General features: G+C 38.2%; 1 protein-coding gene across 50 annotated transcripts in view; it reads right to left on the bottom strand.

Moving 5' to 3' along the window:
• Positions 1-20975, bottom strand: part of PER2 (period circadian regulator 2) — a 74273-nt gene that overhangs the window by 21579 nt on the left and 31719 nt on the right. For 39 of the 50 annotated variants that reach the window (XM_043522731.1, XM_037909723.2, XM_037909725.2 and 36 more), the window contains 11 exons: positions 18030-18169; positions 16216-16294; positions 9764-9870; positions 8662-8815; positions 8148-8256; positions 6506-6637; positions 3887-3983; positions 2529-2685; positions 2302-2429; positions 671-871; positions 179-439 (listed from right to left, as the gene is read on the bottom strand). In XM_043522731.1, the coding sequence (XP_043378666.1) occupies positions 179-439; positions 671-871; positions 2302-2429; positions 2529-2685; positions 3887-3983; positions 6506-6637; positions 8148-8256; positions 8662-8815; positions 9764-9870; positions 16216-16294; positions 18030-18169 (1565 nt within the window). The remainder of the gene's footprint in view (positions 1-178; positions 440-670; positions 872-2301; positions 2430-2528; positions 2686-3886; positions 3984-6505; positions 6638-8147; positions 8257-8661; positions 8816-9763; positions 9871-16215; positions 16295-18029; positions 18170-20975) is intronic. The other 11 variants (XM_043522739.1, XM_043522736.1, XM_043522737.1 and 8 more) reach the window with 1 other exon arrangement.

Raw genomic sequence — 20975 nt, 5'->3', positions numbered from 1 at the left:
TGAAGCCTAACTTTACGCAAAGAAAATTGAAAAATTGCATTTGTACAACCCTTAAAGCGATCCATGGTTTAACAATAGCTTCTGAACCTGCAACATCTAAGACATGTGTTTTCCTGTTCACAGATCATTTTAATAGTTAAAAAAAAATAATTCAAAAAGACAACAACTATTGCCTTACCACGTTCACCAGGACGTCCTATGGGTCTATCTTGTACGTAGTAATTGCAGCAGGATTGAAAAATCTTGAATCTTTTGATTTCTTTGAATTTATTCAAAAAGCTCTGCTCTTCTTTTTGTGTATGCACTGCAAGGATTTCCTTTGTAAGTCCCAGTTTCTTAAATGGCTCTTTTTCCTGGTTTACATGTATAGTGTTGGATGGAGGGACAAGAAGTTGACTAACTAAGAGTTCTGTTCCACTAGGACCATCTTCTATCATTTCTAGAACAAAAGTGAAAAAATATTTAAGGCAAATGAGGCAAAATATTCTGCCAACTTTAAAATTAAGACTTTATGATAAAAGCACTGTAACTCTAAAATAAGATGTCTGTCCATAAGTATTCTGTAGCAACAAAAAACTTACATCATTCCCATTGTAACTAGCTATTCCATTGTCAACCAGTGGTAAAATGTCTTAAATTAAGCTATTCATTTCAACAGTAAGTACTGTACCTAATTCAGGTTGTGTTTTTTTGTCCCCAACATGAACTATGGTGCTACTGTAGCTGCACTGACTGGTGAAGGATATAACACTTTCTGGTTTCCCAGGTAAAGCCAAAGAGGTTAAGTGAGCACCAACTACCGGAGGACCATTTGATTTATCAGATGTCTTCAACACAGCAGGATCTATACGAGTTTTCAACAGCACTCTTTCTTTAGAAGAAAAAAAGTTAATAAAACTTCATTAGATGAAACATGAAATAAGCTAATGAAAAAAAAAAATCAATCGCCTGAGTCATAAAATGCCAAAGACTGAATTGCTTTTGAGAAGACAGCGAAGTTATTCAGATTCTGTTCATTCCCAATAGTTCAGCAAGGGCCAACGTGTTTATATCGTATCACCTCAACTTTCAAGACAACATACTATTATCCTCTAACACACACATATAGAAAAGTATTTCCATCGATAACAGCTGAAATTTACAGATACGCGAAGTAAGAAGAATGCTGCTTGAGAACTTAGTATTTGATTTAAGGATATATTTTGACATGTGATGTTGACAATTTGTGTTTTAATGGTTATAAAGCTTTAGCTTTTTGAATCTCAGAATGTCTACCATCATTAAATAAATAATTGTTTGACCCCCCTCATAACTTCCAACAATTATGAACATTTAAAAAAAAAAAAGATAAAAATCAAAACAAATGCTTAAAAACAAATATCTGTCAAAATTATAAAAAATAAAAATCAAATTTGTCATGCCTATTTATGTAGTCCTTCTGCCTCCCTTTTCTATTCCCTCCCTCCCTTTTCCAACAATTATGCCAATCTTATATCTAGTTCTTGGAGATGCAATAGCCATCAAAAGTACAACATATCTTTGGTTACTTTAAAATTGTATAATTACTTATAACTTGTCATATCCAATGCTTGCCTCTTAATTGATTTGCTTTAGCTTTGACCCCCAGGAAACTTATATTATGTATATTAATATGCTCAATGCACTTGTGTGATTACCATAAAAAAATCACAGCTGTTCAAATGTCAAAACCAAAATAAGATTATTGCTATTTCTATTGTGATTAGCTGTCAAGGCCTTCAGAAACTCGCCAATTAAGGGAATCTTAACCAAAAACAGATTAGCAAACTACAAAAACTGCAAACATTCATGAATTTTCACAATTTTATGTAGCTTTTTAAAAATCTAATACTAATGTGATTGTTCAGTGTACACAGATAATGAAACTAAGAAATTTCAAGAATTGTCTTTGACAGTGCAGAAGTTACCCTCAGCTAGAGTTATTTGGAATGTTGATTTCACTACCACATTGTCTTGTTAAAAGAAAAGGAGTACTTGTGGCACCTTAGAGACTAACCAATTTATTTGAGCATGTAGCTCACGAAAGCTTATGCTTAAATAAATTGGTTAGTCTCTAAGGTGCCTCAAGTACTCCCTTTCTTTTTGCGAATACAGACTAACACAGCTGTTACTCTGAATTGTCTTGTTAGACATGAGACTGTCAAAATCTAACATGGGCATTTTCCCCCTCCACCCCAAAAAAAAAAAAAAACCTATATTTGAGAATGTTCTGCACAGAATTGACGTTTTTGTTAAATCCTAATTTTAAAAATTAATTTTTACCTCCTGATGGCTTTATGGCATTATCAGCTGTTTTCTGCTTCTGATCATCAGAACTCAGTGAAGCAGCATTTGATGAAGGTTCACATTTTCTCTTTACTGTGCCAGGTATGCTGCAACTCTCCAAGTACCTATATAATAAGTGTTTAACAAAGTTAAATAAAAATGTTGTAAACTTAGGGGTTAAAAACAGTTTACACACTAACAATACACATTGGATGGAAGCCTACCTGATGACACTGTCTAAACAACTAATCTGTTGATAGGAATACACAGGTTGTTCTTTCCAAGCCAGTTCCTCTGTAATCACATTCTTATGAGCAGCAATGGCTACAGTATCCTTTTCAGTTATATCTTCCATCCGAACACTGGAACAATTTGTTTTTTCTGTATAAAGATTTATGCTTATTACAAGTTAACCCTCCATAACTCTTAAAATAAGGCAGATGTAAATCCCTAATTTATGTCTTCCCTCAATGACTCAGAAGTTATCCTTCATTAAAATATAGTAAAACCAGTAAATATTGCAATAAAATGTTTGTGCAAGTCACTTGCAACAGAATACTGCATAAATGTTTTTCACATTTAGCGGAAAACCAATAGTCCTTATAGTTTTAACTTGAAATTTAATTTGCATTACAATGCCCATGTACAAAATAACCATATAAAATAAATAATTACTGAATATATTGTAAGTCAGCATAATCAACACAGAATTTATGGGGTCTGAGGACTACTATGGTGGATGTACAGTATAATGGAACCAGGGGAATAGCCAAACTCTTTGTATGTCCAAATTTTAAATGAGTGATAACAAGTTGAAAGTATCTATTAATTTTTGGAGTTACAAGCAGAAAGAAAATATTTTAGTTGTTTTTGTAACCTTTTGTCCCTTCCTAAATTTAGCTTTTCACTTTAAAAACTGAGCTCAATTCATGTGCCTCATGATATTTTCTTTGAGTCACACCAGAATTGCTGGGCCGAGGCATTTGTTACAATATCTATGCTGACATGATCTAATACCCACTAAAAAATGCAATTATCTGATGGGTTGGTGGAATACTCCCCAGTAAGGCTAAAGAGAATAGTGTGCAATGAAGACAGGATCCAGGAAAGTTCTCACTATACATCTTCTTACAACTGCACCTATATTATGTACCAACAATGTTGCAGTACAAAATAAAGTCCCTGCTTGAAGGAATTTACTACTTACAGAAACAGAACAAATATGCAAGGAGAGAGACAGAGAATAATAATTAAATAACATAGCATAATCCAAATAGTTATCTTAGAACACACTTGGACAACTTTCAAAGACTTAATAGCTATCACAAAAATATTCAATTAACTGGAAAATTCCAAAAAGATATTAGATACAATTCTCAAACACTGAACTCACATCCATAAACACAAAAAGTACCAAATAAAAGGAACGTGCTGTTGTTTCCCAGTTAGTATTATAGTCTGACAGTTATATTTGGCCTGGAAACTGTATTTAGTTACTTTAACACAGCTGACTTGTGAACAAAAAATCTGAAATTCTGCTGTTTTACAGGGGGGGAAAAAAAGCACACTCATGCTGTTTTACCTCCAAAAAACTTTTTTGTATGTTCCAGCTTCACTCTTCTACCAGTGAAAACATGTTGCCCTTCATTTCTGGCCGTATGCGCATCTTGACATGTCACCTGAAAAGTGTCAAGGGGTGTGTGAAGAGAAAGTAGTCACTAGAAAATTTTGGCTTATTCATACATATTGGGTCCTCAAGGAACTCCCTAGGCTTCAGAACCCAAGCTCCAGCCTGAGTCGCAACTTCAAAGAGCTTTGCTGTCCACACAGCTATTTTTAGAGTGCTAGTGCAAGCCTCACAAACCTAACCTGTTGACCTGAGCTAGGAAGGTTGTTTCCACGGGCTGTGTACAAATACTGAAAGGACTGGTGACTACGATTTTTTTCCTTGACTGAGAAAGCAACGCAAAGACTTACATAATTTTACTACACACTGTAGTTGGCAGTGTCGCATCTCAGACTGCATTTAATTCTTCCAGTGTTAGCTAGGGGACCACAAACTACCAAGAACAAAACACTTTTTCCCAAAATATTGGGCCATTTAAAACTAGCAACTGAGCTGGCAGAGGAAGATTAGAAAAAGAATATTCTACACAACAGACGCAGTCCCATTTATGGTCTCTGGAAAAAAAATGCTTAATATAGCACTTCAAAAGAGATCTGCCTGCCTTTTTAAAAAGCATTAATTAAAAATTCTTAGTCTATCCCCACAAAATGTATCATTCTGACCCTGCCTCTGGACTTGCTAGAATAGTTTCAACAAAAAGCTGTATTTCTGATGTGGATGTTTAGAAAAAAAATTCTTTAAATCAAGATGGGGAAGGTAGAAGTCTTTAAATAAGGTTTTAGTGAACGCTAAGATACTTTTTCCTGCACACAATATTTGTACTGATCGGTAGAAAACAAAGACAACGACATACTCGAAAGCCCACAGGAGTTGTAACACAACAGCAGTATCACTAAGAAGTTATATTAAATAAAATTTTAAAAATATTTTTCAGAAGAATCTGCAAACTTCTGCAGTCCAGATTTGAAGGCCAGCCCAACACAAATACTAGAGCTGGGCGAAATTTTTCAGTGAATGCTAAATTGCCCAAAAAATGCTTCTAGGTCCAGGCAACCAGAGCAGTCGCCCTGGGCATCGTCTTCCAAAGGACCCTGTACCAGTCAGATAGGTGGGTTTTTTGGCTCAGTTTCTCCAGGTGGGCACCAAAAACATCATCTGCCCTGGCCAGCAAAAAGGCCCAGGACCATTCCTCTTTTGGGGGGGGGGGGGGGGGGGGGGGGGGGGGGAGGGAGGGGGCGGCATCAAGACTATTTGTGAATTCAGGTCCAATTCAGTGAATGGAAAAATGGAAGAGAGTCAAAAAGGTCAAAACAACACATTTCAACTTGTCATTTCAAAATATCAGTTCATTATGAAATTTAGCTAATAAAAAGATCTATAGGTAAAAGTATCCCAAAACAACCCAAAATGAAAAATTAAAATGATAAAAAAATTTCAGACTGAACAAAAATGCTGTACTCAACCCAAAACACAGGGGTTTGGTTTTGTTATTTTGGCAAGAAAAACTAAAAATTCAGTTTTAGTTTGAACTGAAATGAGTTGTTTTCATACTTTTGATTCAACCCCTGAACTAAAAAAAACAAAAACCCACCAACTATTTGCTAAGCTCTAACTAGGGATAGGGCAATATCATCAGTCTTTCTTGTTGGCAAAGGAAGCCAATCTCAAGGCCCAGGCACAGCCTCAAAGGACACTGCTATTCAAAAAGAATCTTTTCCCATGTACATGAGTGGAAACCATATGGACAATCATTCAAAGAGCCAAACTACTCCACTCCTAGACAACTGTCTCACACTTGCAATGGAGTGGGGGTTATTTCCTCAATTTAGGCCATCCACACATGATACAAGTTCACTGCTCTTCTGTAGAATGTCTCACAACCCTCACAGGAAGAAGACAAATACAAAGATTTCCTCCCCTCATTTCTTCCATCCATAAACAGATAAGCCACCCAACTAGCTCTTCCCTTACAAAATTAAGAAAAAAAATGTTGCGCAAAACTAATAAAGCTATGTCCCCGCTTAGAGGCAGATTAAGCTTTTGTGGGGCCCTGGGCCAGAGCAAGTAGGGGCCCTGCTCCACCCCTTCCACCTGCAGGCCCCTGTCTCCTCCCTGCTCCTGCTGGGGAAATGGGGTGAGGGTATGGGGGCTTCCCCTGCCTGCCCGGTGCTCCTGCCAGGGAGCAGGGTCAGAGGCTTCCCCGACTCCCTGGCAGGAGCACCAGGTGGACGGAGTGGGGCAAGCCCCTGTGCCCCAACTCTGCTCCCCAGCAGGAGCGCCGGGAGGGCAGATGGAACAGGTTGGCGCTCATTTTTCCAGGGTCCGTGGGCACAGGCCCCATTGGCCCACTGGCTAATCCACCACTGTTTTTGGTCCTGGATAGGAGTTCCTCTCAAACAGGACCAACCATCTCCCCAACATTTCTGCTGGAGGGACCTGGCCAGAGCCACAATGCAGCAATAGCCTTGGTCCCAGCCCAGAATTTGAAACCACAGTAACAGTAAAAATCATTTTCAATTATAGCGAGTTTTGTACCAAAAAGACTTCATTTAAAAAATAAAATTTAAAACTTACATGCTTGTCCTTTAGCGTCTCCTCATTGTTGTTCCCATTGCTGTCACTGGATGATGCTACACTCATTAAATGCTCATGTGATCCATTGCTACCCAAGCTTCCATAGCCACTAGATCCACTGTTGTGTACAGGCTGCAAATATTAGCCATCAACTTTAACAAAAGTTAAGCACATACTGATAATTCAGAATGAGAAAAACTAGCAAGATACTATAGCTGCATGCTTTCTTAAGACCCCAGACAGGGATACACCCCAAAGTAGTCAATAGGACTCTGCACAAAGCAGAGTTCATTGCAGGGTTGGGGTAGTTTGAAATATACTTTAATAAGGATAGTATATTTGACTTCCAATGAAGAAATCATAGCAAGTTAAACCACAGCATGATTTTGAATGCAACACTGACAGTATTTCTACCTGGTCAAATATACCTATATCACTTTTGATAAAGATAAAATACTGTCTATTAATGTGTTTATTGTTAGACTGAGTGGGACTATTGTGTAGCTTCTTAAAATTCCAAATAAAGAAGTTTAAAAGATAACACCCTCAGCCAAATAAAGAATTCAACTTTGTAACAGTTTAAAAACCTAACCATTATCAGACAAAAAACCCCCCAAAATTAAGGATAAAGCTATAACTCACTCCATCATGGGATATTAAAAGCAAATTGTAGTTTTAAATAATTAAGTGTCTTGCAGTCTGGAAAACTGTCATTAAGATTAAATAATTAACTTTAACTCTACCCCTGTGTAATATATTGACAGTCTTATGCATGGAATAGTGCCAGTATCTGTTGGATACTTGGGGAACTGCAGGTGTTGTTTGATTTGGAGCACATTAGTGGAGTATATGAATTTATGTGGCCCGAATCCAGTGATCCCCAAACTTTTTACCTCGTGCCCCTCCTTACTTGTCTGCACTCCCCCATCCCTCCCAGAGCTGGGGCTGGCAGCCGGGGCCCTGGGTGCAGGACTGGGGACCAGGAGCAAAGTTGGGTGGCGCTCCCTCCCCACTCACCCATGGGAGCTGGCCCAGCCCCCAGCTGTGCCCCTGAAATGTTCTTCCATGTCCCGCCTCCCCCCAGAGGGCACACCCCACAGTTTGGGGACCTCTGTCCTAATTTGTCATACAGGAAGATCATTTTCCACCCAAAAGAAAAGTGTTATTTTGATCTCCTCATTATGATGCTGAACAGGCCATTTTGTCTGAATTGGGAGAATGGACTGTAATGCAATTAATTCTCGTTACCGCTGCTATGGTGATGGGGGGGGGGGTATAACTATTGTACTAAAGTATAACTTTGTACTTAAAAAGTAAACTGTAATCATTTAAACTATTGAATGGGGAGAATAAAAGGCTGGGTACATTTGTTGGCGTAGGTTGTGAGATTCCTGGTGTAAAATGCAGATGGGATCATAAGGGCGTTAAGTTTTTGATTGTAAATTTGTGTAAAGGAATGTGTTACACAGTAGAGAATTAGATAATTAAACAAATGACATCTGTAAAATAGGGTTAATACACTGATACCGCAAAGGGATGTTATGAAGACGAATGTATTAAAGATAAAAGACTCTCGGTACTGCAGTAATGGGGGCCATTAAGTACCCAAGACCCCAGCACCATATAAAACCCCAGACCTTACCTGTAACAACAGCCGGTATATTTGTTCTGTGATTTCCTGAATGCTAGGATGAAGGATTTTATCTTCTGTGTAGGTGGGAGCAGCAAATACATCTTCATTTAAGGGACCACTGTAAAAATTATCATACCCAAAATATTCCAAATGCATGTAAAACACAACTTTAATTAATCTCTCATATATATTAAATAGGCTCTTGTTCCTATTCTATTGCATCTAAAAAAAAACTTTGAATCTGATAAAATGTGCAACCTTACTCTGAACATGGCTTCTCCATTCTGAAGTAACTCTTGACAATATTGGAAAAACCTGCAGCACTTACAAATTTGTTAAAAGCATTTAATGTATTATAATATACACTTACAATCACAAAACCCAAATACCAAGATAAAAAAAGCAGTCTGAGTTGGTCATTTTTGTACAGCTCTCTTCCACTAATTTAAAAAGAGCTGCTATACAAACTTGAACCCCCCACCCTCATTAATAAATATGAGAATCTAATAACTTGTCTACTTACGTCCTAACTTTGTGTCTTCCAATTATAAATGAGACTTTTCGGCTCCAAGGATTAATGAAACTAGACCAGCTGGTGTCCATAGTTATGTATTCCCCATTTCTAGTGCAGAACCTGATTGGTGAATAGTCAAAAGGCTGTCCACCATATTGAAGTACTATAATGCAAGTTTTAGAAAAAATGTCAGTTTTATATTCCATATTTCATGTGGAAATTATATTTGATATGTTTTTATTCAATGTTTACAATAGTTTCACAACAAAAAAATTGAATATGTATATATTTATGGCAGACATAAGGTTTATCCAGTAACCAAACTCGGGGTAATTTCACATCGAAGGGAAAATTACAAGTGTTTGGCCACCAGAGGAAACCAACCTTCACTGAACACATTTAAATTTATAAACATTTAAATTATATTCCTTGCCCATACCAACATCTACAAACACATTTTAATGAAATCAGACTATTTGCAATACTGAATTTTTGTTCTCCAACATAAAATTATTCACTAGATAGAAGACCTAAATATATATATTTTTGTAAATGCATTTTGTACATAAAAAAAATACTTGATGCCATCATAGCAACACTAACTGCACCAAGAAAAATGTCCCCAGAAAAAATAACTGAAAAATTGTTCCATTTTCAAAATTTATGCAAAAAGAGTTGACACTGACCAAGAGGCTCGTATTCTCTTTCCTGTCAATTCATTAATCAAAGAAAAAAGATCACTCAAAAATGACTATGTATGAGTGTGATCTTGAGACAACTATCTTTCTGATAAATGGCTAACATATTTACTTATTATGGCCATTTTGTCTACAAGAGTCAGATTTTACCCTAAGGAGCAAGAACTTTAATAATAATTCTCCTGTTTTGTTGTTGACTTGTGTTAAATGTTCAGCTGTAAACCAAATGAAAATGTATAGTTTAGTTTTTCTTTGCTTTCAAAACAAATCAGAAAATTGACTAATTCTATACAACCTACCAGCTTGTCTCCCCTTTAGTTCCTTGAAAGTTTTAAGGTCTCTGAATTCTAACTTGTATTTTGTAGAGTTCTTAGACAAATCTACCCTATTTGCCAATGTAAGAGATAACATACTTTTTTTGTGAATTGCTAGCATTAGAGGTCTGTCACTTGGGTGAAGATGCAATAAAACAGGGGTTCCTATTAAATCCTGAGGTAGGTATCCCAAAAGAGGTACAGCTCTGAAAAAAAGGTTTAAAAAAGAAAAAGAAAGTCAAGTAGAGTAAATGCACAAAAAATCCTATTTTGAAATATTTCATTTGAAACTCTCTTTTCCAAACTTTAGCTTTTTATTTTTTAAATTAAAAAAAAGTTATGTAGAATTGCATTGGGGAAGCGTTCGTATCAGTTCCATAGTAACATGTGACAACCCTTTGGAGAAGATTGCATTCATTTTTATAGCACTTACCTATGGCACCTACCACCAGAGTATCTGAGTACCTCCCTAACATTCATGAATATTAATGAGTTTGTTCTCACAAAACCCCTCTGAAATAGGGCTGTATCCGCAATCTACAGATTGGGAGCTGAGACAGAGAGGTCATACCAGATGTCTGTGACAAAACCAGGAACTGATCTCCTGAACTAGTCTGGTACCTTAACTAGAAGTCCACTCTTCCTCTCAGATTAAAGGTTTAACTTTCTGAAGAGTTGCCACATAGTCAGCCTGGTAGTTTAGGTATTTAAAAGGAATTAAGGAAGACTTAAAATGTTAGAAGCTGGTCTAAAATTTTATTAGTCCACCGTAACTTACCAATGACTTTGTTCCAATGAAGAAAGCTTTTACGTTAATGCAACAAAAACTCATTTATAGACTAGTTAAAATATGCATATTAGGGAGATTTTCAAAGCACAATTGGCAACTAGGTGCCTAATTCCCACATGTGCCTTGAAAAACATCTTAGTACTACTCGCAGCATTCCTACTTATGCCGAAGAAGTTGACGGATAAGAAGTTATTGGCAAGATACAAAAACAACTACCTTTGTAGACATCAAGAGTTGACATCTGGGATTTCAGACATCTGCATTTTTGTCAGAGACAAAGTGCCTGACAAGCAGAGAACAAACTCTAGGGAAGCATGGTCCTTGCTCCCATGGAGCCTAGAAGCATTACAGGACAGGCACTGCTTTCAGCAGTGTACTTCTGACAGTCCATAGGAGAACTCCCCTCCAACATGTTCAGTCAGCGTTTCCAAAAGCATGAAGTGCACCTCCTTGGGATAGGGGCTGGAGCACACAGACAGACCTCAACTATTCCCAAATCTCAGCATTCATTTAAGAACAGGTCTGTAGCTATTGTGCTGCAGAAAAAAACATGACCTGAGCATAACTGATCAAGCAATGTCTTCCTGAGTTTACAGACAGCCTGAAATGATAACCTCTCAGAGGTGAGCTGCCTGCTCATTTTAAATGAGTATGCTAATTATGACAGTTAATGTGGATATTTAAAGTACTTCAAGGCTACAAGCACATAAGGAGAGGAAGTGTATTATGAAGGTTTCAATCTACTCTCAATGACTTCTCATTTTGGGTAGACTTCAATATCCCATGACCAGGTTGAAAGAGATGGGGGTGAAATTGGTTTCATTTTCCTGAAAGTAGGCAGGTGGAAGACACACTCAGCTAGCTTTCAAATAAAAATTTAAAAAAATCTAGCTAACATTACCTTATGTGGTGTGTTGGAGTGCAACACCTGCCCTACTCATCTTAGTAACTTGAACTCTTACCACTAATTTAGTTATGAAGAAACATGCAAGTTTGGCTACCATTAAGCAAGAAGTCATCAGGCATGAATTTTTAATCTGAATTTCAAGATACATATTAACAACTAATAAAGTATTGTCAAGTACATTCCACATAATCAGAACTATTAGTATCATTATCTATTTCCACATACAATATCTCCACCATGAGCTGATTAACAGCATTTCTAAAAATTGAATGGATGGTTAAGAGCTAAGGTTATTATGAAATTTACTTGGATTCAAATGTGTATATTGTTAATAGAAAGTATGAAGTATTAAGGAAACAGAATATGTCTAGAAGATACCTTATCTGGTCATTAACTAACACCCCCCCCCACCCCCAATATCTAAACTGTAACACTGATGTAACTGGTAGGAGACGTTTATTATACACTATCAACCTTTACTGTGAGTTAAAGATTTTATGCAGGAATTAAATTAGACCCAAGAGAAGCACATATTGGTCAGTATATTAAAGTTCATATTTAAAGATAACATGGCTATTGAGCATCATGTAATTGTAACATATGGTAGGAGTGACAGTTAATTACAGGGAAGGGTCTACTTTTTACCCAACACATTGAATATGCAGATCTACTTGCATAATTAAGACAAATTCTGATTCTGCAACCCTAAACAGACGCTGGTCATCATGAAAGCTTTACTTACCTTGTACAAGTCTGTTCATAGTTTCAGTGTTACATTATGAACAACTTTCAGTTGACAGCAGGATCTCTATTATAAATATTTAATTCTACACTCTTAAACTGAATCTCTAAAGTTGAGGTATTGTTTTACATAGTCTACTTGACTCCTGAGAGACTGTGATAATAAACTGCATACACATGCATGTCTTCCTAAACATTCATCTCACTTGCAGTTTGGAAAATGCCAATGGTCCTAAAATTAATAAAAATGTATCAGCTATGTGGGCTGCGGAACTTATTGTAACAGTCTTAAAACCATCCTAAGTTCATTGTGCTGCAGCAGCCCTACTCTGCTCTACAATGTGGAGTACCAGAGTTCAAAAATGTCCATTGGTTAAATTAGACTAATAGAGGACGGAAGACCTCAGAACATCATCCACGAAGGAGGGGGGAGTGCTGTACCCAGGGCCAAGGAAATAAGAAGATGATCTTCTTCCTATAGTCATTCCCACTCCTTTTAAATTTAACTCCTGGAAATGCACTTTTGGAAAAGTTCTTCTTGAAGAGGCATCATGAGTCCAGCTCTTTTCCCAGGCTTAGCCTCACAAGCACAGTTGTTGGCTTTTAAGTGCTTAACCCTCACTCAGGCCCAGGCCTCACCTCAAGCTCTCACCCTGCCTCTTCCTTGCCCCTCCCCCGAGGTGTGCCCCCTCCCCACTCCTTCCCAGCAGGTGAGAGGCACTTCGGGGAGGGGAGAAGGGGAGCTGGCTGCCAAGCACCCTCTAATTTTTTTTTTTCCTGTGGGTGCTCCAGATAACATGTAAATGGAAATCCCACAAAGTAGCTAATGCTTCACATTTGATAAGATCCACAAACCAGAATGGGGTCAGCACCTATACTCACAGGTACCAGGGAGCTAGCAAATTTAGGAAGGGCAAACACATAGATGTGTTTCAGTCTTCAGGTAAAATGGCAGCCAAGCCAAAAAATCCAAGAAGTCCAAATGGAAATAAACAAGTGCATGCCCTGCGGAGGAGGAATTTGAGGAAAAGAGGAGGGCCAACTGACATTTAAGCAGTACTCAACAATAAAATTATTTCCTTTAGACACATCTGAGGTGATAAACACCAAAAAGGATACAGCAAAACCCCTCTCTCCAGCAAGTACCTGCTCATAAAGTCAAATTACACTCACTTCTGCACCTTAAAGATAACATGGAAATGGAAATCCCACAAAGTAGCTAATGCTTCACATTTTATAAGATCCACAAACCAGAATACTGAACAATCTGTGTCCCAAAAATTTATATTAGGTAGCTTCTCTGGAAAAGTATCTCATCCCACCTGAGGAAGATTTTTCTCCCACAGACCACCTCAGCAGAAAGATCAGAGCTCTTTGACCTATGTGTTTGTCAGAGCCACTATGGCATAATGTGATAAAGTCTGTGCACAGCACTTAACACTGCTGACCAAACTAAGTTCAAACTCAAAATAATTCACAGCAGTAGTTCAGAACCAGAGTGCTTTGAGATGGGACTACTGCCTAAACTGAAATCAATATAACTTTGCAGCTAAGTCAGTCAAAGACAAAGTGAATAAATACAGCTTGTGAAACCACAGCACTGGTGTTGCAATGACAGCTACCATATAAGACAAAATTTTACTAAACCTAAGCTCTCAGAAACAGAGCTATCTAAAATCTGAGCTCTCAGAAACAGAGCTATTAACCAGGAACGTAAATTGCTTTCTTATGCACTACCAGTTTGCCTGCACAGTAGTACTGGAAAATCAGTTCTTATAAGTAAAAGGTATTTATTAAAATATGGGAAGTGGTTAGTGTAGCAACTGTAAGTATAAAGGGAAAGGTGTTATGCAATCAAAAAAAAACATGTCAAAGAAAATATATACGATGTACTAGGTAAAGTGAAAAAGGGCAAAATTGTGAAATGCCTCCCAGTAGGTATAAATACAAAAGGAGTAAGCACAGAATTTTGAGACAGTTTGATCACTGCAACTGCTGTTTACCACAGGGGTTGGTCATATATGTACTTTTCCTTTCTGTATTAAACTCTAATAATCTGGTTAATAAATTGATTAAGCCTAGTTATTGGACGTCTCGTTATTAGTTTATATTGTACATAAAACATGCAAGTCTCTCTCCAGGTAAAGAGATTTACTTAGTCTCCACCATAGTTGCTGATGCTTCATGTGTGCCATATATTTTTCAGGTAAAGTCACAACCTCCAATCTGGGGGCTTGATGCCTTATTTGGCTTCACCCCTGGAATGTGGATAATTACTCTAAGCAGATTCTACGTTCTTCAAATTTCACCAGTTCAACTTTTCATACTGCTCAAAGCAGGTTTTTCAGAATCAGACACACCAGAAACAACTACAGAGATCTCAATTTCAACTGCAATAAATGCTGCAACACAGGAAAATCATCTGATTCCTCTGCAGTGTTTGCCCTCAAGGACTCAGTAAAACTATAGAAGAGAATGGATTGCTATCTAATTGGATAGTGTGTGTCCACTGTGAAATTGTGCCAGCAGGGAATGCGTGTAGCATACAGTTATTTATTAAAATGTTCTCTAACTTTAATTCTTTGACCCCTTTTACTTAATACGTAATGTTTTGTGGTTTTAAAAGCACTCTTCTGCAGAGACAACATCGCCCCATGTCAGCATAGGTTGGTAGAGCGATTGACTACTAGTGGGCAGTTTATTAGCTGGCAAGTATGTTTTCCATTTTCAACTGCAAGAAAAGTCACTTAAAATTAGCTGTTTAACGTGAATTCACACTATGGATTTCGTATAATAGATATAGGTCAGTTAAAGTTCGGGGATTTTTGGTTTTTCTTGGTTAAATTCATTATTTTAAGAATGAGACACAGAGTGAGAGAGAGAGAGAGTATCTATATCTACCTGCCTTTATGCTCCCTCTTGTAGTCCTTAGTATGCCAGGACTTTTTTTAATGACAGGTTTCAGAGTAACAGCCGTGTTAGTCTGTATTCACAAAAAGAAAAGGAGGACCTGTGGCACCTTAGAGACTAACCAATTTATTTGAGCATGAGCTTTCATGAGCTACAGCTCACTTCATCGGATGCATACTGTGGAAATCGCAGAAGACATTATATACACAGACACCATGAAACAATACCTCCTCCCACCCCACTCTCCTGCTGGTAATAGCTTATCTAAAGTGATCATCAAGTTGGGCCATTTCCAGCACAAATCCAGGTTCTCTCACCCTCCGCCCTCCCACAAACAAACTCACTCTCTTGCTGGTAATAGCCCATCCAAAGTGACCACTGTCTTCACAATGCGTATGATAATCAAGGTGGGCCATTTCCTGCAGAAATCCAGGTTCTCTCACCCCCTCACCCCCCTCCAAAAACAGTGTGGGGAGAGTGGTCAGTTTGGATGAGCTATTGCCAGCAGGAGAGTGAGTTTGTGTGTGTGTGTGGGGGGGGGGGGGGGGTGAGAAAACCTGGATTTGTGCTGGAAATGGCCCACTTTGATTTTCATGCAGGTTGTAAGGAGAGTGGTCACTTTGGATAGGCTATTACCAGCAGGAGAGTGAGTTTGTGTGTGTGGTTTTTGGAGGGGGGTGAGAGAACCTGGATTTCTGCAGGAAATGGCCCACCTTGATTATCATACGCATTGTGAAGACAGTGGTCACTTTGGATGGGCTATTACCAGCAAGAGAGTGAGTTTGTTTGTGGGAGGGCGGAGGGTGAGAAAACCTGGATTTGTGCTGGAAATGGCCCAACTTGATGATCACTTTAGATAAGCTATTACCAGCAGGAGAGTGGGGTGGGAGGAGGTATTGTTTCATGGTGTCTGTGTATATAATGTCTTCTGCGATTTCCACAGTATGCATCCGATGAAGTGAGCTGTAGCTCACGAAAGCTCATGCTCAAATAAACTGGTTAGTCTCTAAGGTGCCACAAGTCCTCCTTTTCTTTTTTTAATGTATCACAAAACACATACATAAATAATATATTTGACAGCAATGTAAGATATCTGCTTGTTTCCTAAAACATGGAAGTTAGTTAAGGGCTAAAACTGCTGCGTAGCTATTGGATATTTTGTGGAGGACAGATAAAAACAAAAAAATAGTTTCAGTTGTTCACCTTTCATCTATATCCTGGAACAAACAACTTGGTGTGTGCGTAGTTGTAAAAATTCTCTTGTCCGGAGGAATTCTGGGTGCTGGGAAAAAAAAAGAAAAAAAAAAAATAGCTTGAAAGCACTTTTCATATGCATACATTGCTTTAGAATACCTGGATCTTTCTGTCAGCATGGAATAAATTTTAACTCAACAGACAGCTGTCTTCAGTGTTACTAACTGGCTCACATCCATTTGCACCCTCCTAATGACAGAGCGCAGTCCTGATCACCCATATATTACAATTTATAGCAATATTTTACCTCCAAGATGAATGTGTTGGATACAAACTCAAAATTGTTGTGTTTCTTGATATCTGGATTCACTCCTTGGGTGTGGCTGAGCTTCACCTCACACAGGACCCAAGAGGGTACTGAGACCAAAATACAATGTACATTGCTTTAATATGCCACGACCTGATCCTGGGCCTGGTTTGGCTCCCAACACAGGTGAGGATAGCCCCAAAGCTCGTATTACTTTCACCCACTTGCAATCACCTGAAGGGGCCACTGTGGCATCTGGGAACTGCCAGACTGCAGCTGCACTCTGGAAATGGACCCAAAAAGCCTGGCATAATAGGGACTACAAGAGGGAGCATAAAGGCAGATATTCTAACTTTACATCACTCAGGGATCCCTCTACACTGGGAAGTCTAAGTATCTGACTAAACCAGCTGCTTTGTGTTGGTGTGCTGGTACAATGCAGATGCAGCAGGGACCAGGATCTGACCTTTGAGGCTAGTGTGATTTGTTTCAAGCAGAATGGCTCTTACAAGCAGAATCAGATTCTTAACATGCCTATAGAAAACGTCTACCCAAGAAGACTATTTTCATTTTAGGATGGTTTTATGACTTGGCTCAAGGTTAACAGTTACACATTGCAGTTCTGATGTTGCTTTTAAGACCATTGTGATTAAAATTAAAAGTACATGACTGAAAATGTGGGGCCTATATGTTTTTTCTGAAAAACTAGTATGGCAAAACATAAAATGAATCCTGATAGTGTTGCCATAACTTCAGTTAGGTGCACACCTGCCTTATGATTACACATACTCAACGTACAAGGAAATCCTTATTTGGGCATCAGCACACTTGCGCATTTATAGGCCTTCCCTACCACAAAGGGCTCTGTGGTCCTCCTGTAAGGAGACAAATCTCACGCCATGTGAATAAATACATCCTCATGCAAAATATGTACAAAGAGGTTTCTCTTAACCATAATCAGAAAACTGATATTTCATTTTGCAATTATTTTCTCTGCTGTTTATGTTCCTTTTCAGGAACAATGCTGATGTCATCTTTCTCTCCACATCCCAACCCTCTGCAGGCAATTGAGGATACATATTAAGAATGAAATCCTGACACTAATGAAGTCAATGGCAAGACTTCCATTTGACTTCAGTGGGGCCAGGATTCTATCCAAGGACTCCAAATGAGCTTCAGCAATTACCTCAACTGCTGCATTTATAGTTATTTTTAAAAAAAACAACACAATCATGACTTGGCTGTGAAAGCCCTATATTGCTGTTCACGAAAGGATGTGAAAACCCACAAATAAAAGTTTGAGTACCTTCCCCCTTAAATACTCATGTTTATAACACGAAAAATGGGTGGCAACCCTGATCTAGTTACCTCAAGACAGTTCTTACCAGACAAGGTAATTTTTCCTAAAAAAATTACATGCAATTTCATAAAACAACTGAATGTTTGTTATTTTAATAAAGCAGACCTTTTGGTTTTTACAGATAAAAAAAAAATCACTGCATCTTAGTGTTATTACCTTCATAGCCAGAGTGCACCTTTTCTGCAAGCAACACACAGCAAAGCTGATCTTCTGCATTCTCAGTATCTTGTATTTTGATAAGGTAAGGAGTTATACGAAATGGGTGGTAGCAGATGCATTCATGTTCTTTTCCTGCACTAATAATGAAAAGAAAGACTAATTAATTATTTGTTTTGCACACAATTTAGCCTTCAGTGAGGTCTTCAGTGCAATAGCTCATGGACAGAATTTTCAAAAGTGCTTACGAGAGTTGGGCATCTAATTCCCTTAAGAACTTTGGAAAAATCCCATCTCATGGTCTTCTTGGAGAGTACCTAGAGGGAGACCTAATCCTGACTAGGGCCTTTGAACATTAACTGTAATGAGAGTAAGTTATTCTGTCATCTTATATAAAAAACCCAACACTGTTTTTTGTAATGATTTTCACATTAACAACAAGGAGTCCGGTGGCACCTTAAAGACTAACAGATTATTTGGGCATGAGGACCCATCCGCATCAGCCACACCATCAGGGGCTCATTCACCTGCACATCTAATGTGATATATGCCATCATGTGCCAGCAATGCCCCTCTGCCATGTACACTGGCCAAACTGGACAGTCCCTATGTAAAATAATAAATGGGCACAAATCAGACATCAGGAATGGTAACATACAAAAGCCAGTAGGAGAACACTTCAATCTCCCTGGACATTCAACAAATTTAAAAAGTAGCCATCCTTCAACAAAAAACTTCAAAAACAGACAGAGAAACTGCAAAGCTACAATTCATTTGCAAATTTAACACCATTATTTTGGGCTTGAATAGGGACTGGCTGGCTCACTACAAAAGCAAATTTTCCCTTTCTTGGTATTGACATCTCCTTGTCAATTATTGGGAGTTGACCACATCCACCCTGACTGAACTGGCCTTGTTAACACTAGTTCTCCACTTGTAAGGTAATTCCTTTCTCTTCATGTGTCAGTATATTTATGCCTGCAACTGTAATTTTCACTCAATGCATCTGAAGTGCAGGTTTTTTTGCCCACGAAAGCTTATGCCCAAATAAATCTGTTAGTCTTTAAGGTGCCACAGGACTCCTCGTTGTTTTTGTGGATACAGACTAACACGGCTACCCCTCTGATACTTGATGTTCACATTAAGTCACGTGAACATCATTCATTCTGAACTTGGTCACTCTATAATAACTGAGTCTCTCTCTTGCCTTAATCCTGGTCTTTCCTTCAAAAAGGAATCAATTTTATATTTACACAGTGGCTGTATGCTAATATGACCTTCACTTAGTAAAACCCCCCACAAAAACCTCGAGTACTCAAAGTAGTTTTTCTAGCTCAGCACCAATAAAATCAGAAGTTCATAAGTACAACATAACAAAACTGTTATTTGTGTACTTTTGAAGTATTATCGGAGACAAAAATGACAGCTCTTCAGGGAATATTTTAGTTGACATATGGAACTATCTAGCTATATTCAATGTTAGCAAGTTTCTATTCCTCATGCTTGAGAAGAGCTAGAGAAAAGGAACCCTCTAAAGGCTCAAAGAACCTGTCAGGCAAATAAAAATATACAAATTTATTATGTTCTGTGCTTGAAGACACTTTAACAGAAAACTTCTTATCTGTTAATTTCCCCTCTTTACATGCCATCTCTACTAATTCTCACTACAGGGTTGTTTTCATTTTATGCAGATCAGGTGTGTACTTCTGTGGTGGTAAGCAATCCAACTGGCCAGAAGAATTCTTCCACAGTAATAATAAGTACAGTTCTTAAAGAGAACGTTAATTGTGTGGAAAATTAGCTGTTAAATTTTCCAATCGCTCAGCTTTAACTATCAAAGAAAAGTGAAATAGTGAGGGAAAGAAAAAATGTAGGCTGCAAAAAGAATGAGCCCTGCCCTGCCACCTAACAAGGAGAGTTACTTGGACCAACTCTGTGGCTGAAGCATGCATCAGAGATGCCTGGAAATCAATCTTGCAGTGCCCTGTGAATGTAGAAATGGAGGCCCAAACTTCTCTCCTGGACCTCTTTCTAATGGATATTGAGGATCTCTCTGCTCAAGACTTGCTACTTATCTGGTGGAATGGAAGAGAATCCCTACTAAAACTGATTCAATTTATGCCTTGTACAGATCTGTAATACAGCATCTGCTACATCTGGAAGTAGAGGACTGAAGACTTTCCTCAGCCATATGAGACAGAACGAAATAAAATATGATTTTCTGATGATTTGGGACTGGTTCTTTTGAGGTAAACAACCAGCCTCTTGACAGCTCACATGTTCTGTAATTTCTCTTATGAATGCACTTGATTCCAACATGAGTGGGAGAATCACAAATCCTAAGAGTATTTTTTTTTAAATTTTAAATAAATAAAAGAAAGAAAGAAAAAAGAAATTCACTCCAAAAAATGAATGCTAGAGGCATTCCTGAAAACAATGTTGTGTTGGTTAATAAATACTACCTGGTTCTTCCATAAAAATGGATTTTGACCAGAAATATGTTTCAATACAGAAATTAGGACTCTACAGAGAGAAATGGCCTTGGAGGGTAGGGACAGTCCGGACAGTACCTATTGCACAAGACTTAACCTCCACAGGAGGAACAGTGTATTTAGGTTGTTTGGCCAGCTTGTCAATCCTTCCAGGATCTACTGATGTGAGTGTTTGATATTACTGAAGACAACATGCTCAGCTTCAGAACCCCTCCTAAACCTGAAACTTCGATGTTTTGATAACTAGATCTCACAGTGAAACCATCTTATAGAAAATGTATAATGGATTCTGAGGGTCTCATTTTCTTTCCCCCGCATCAGAACGATCTTCAAGACCTGGAATAAAATTCACAATGCTGAACTTCCTTGAGGAAAGCAGAGTCTGAAACACACAACTCTAATGTTTCAACTGAGGAGGCCGGGATCCAGAAAAGCCTATTCCTATTGGTCATAG

Source organism: Chelonia mydas, chromosome 9, assembly GCF_015237465.2.
Source record: "Chelonia mydas isolate rCheMyd1 chromosome 9, rCheMyd1.pri.v2, whole genome shotgun sequence".
In the NCBI taxonomy this organism is placed as follows: domain Eukaryota; kingdom Metazoa; phylum Chordata; order Testudines; family Cheloniidae; genus Chelonia; species Chelonia mydas.
The sequence above is the reverse complement of the archived record's forward strand: the minus strand, read 5'-3'. Positions and strand labels throughout refer to the sequence as shown.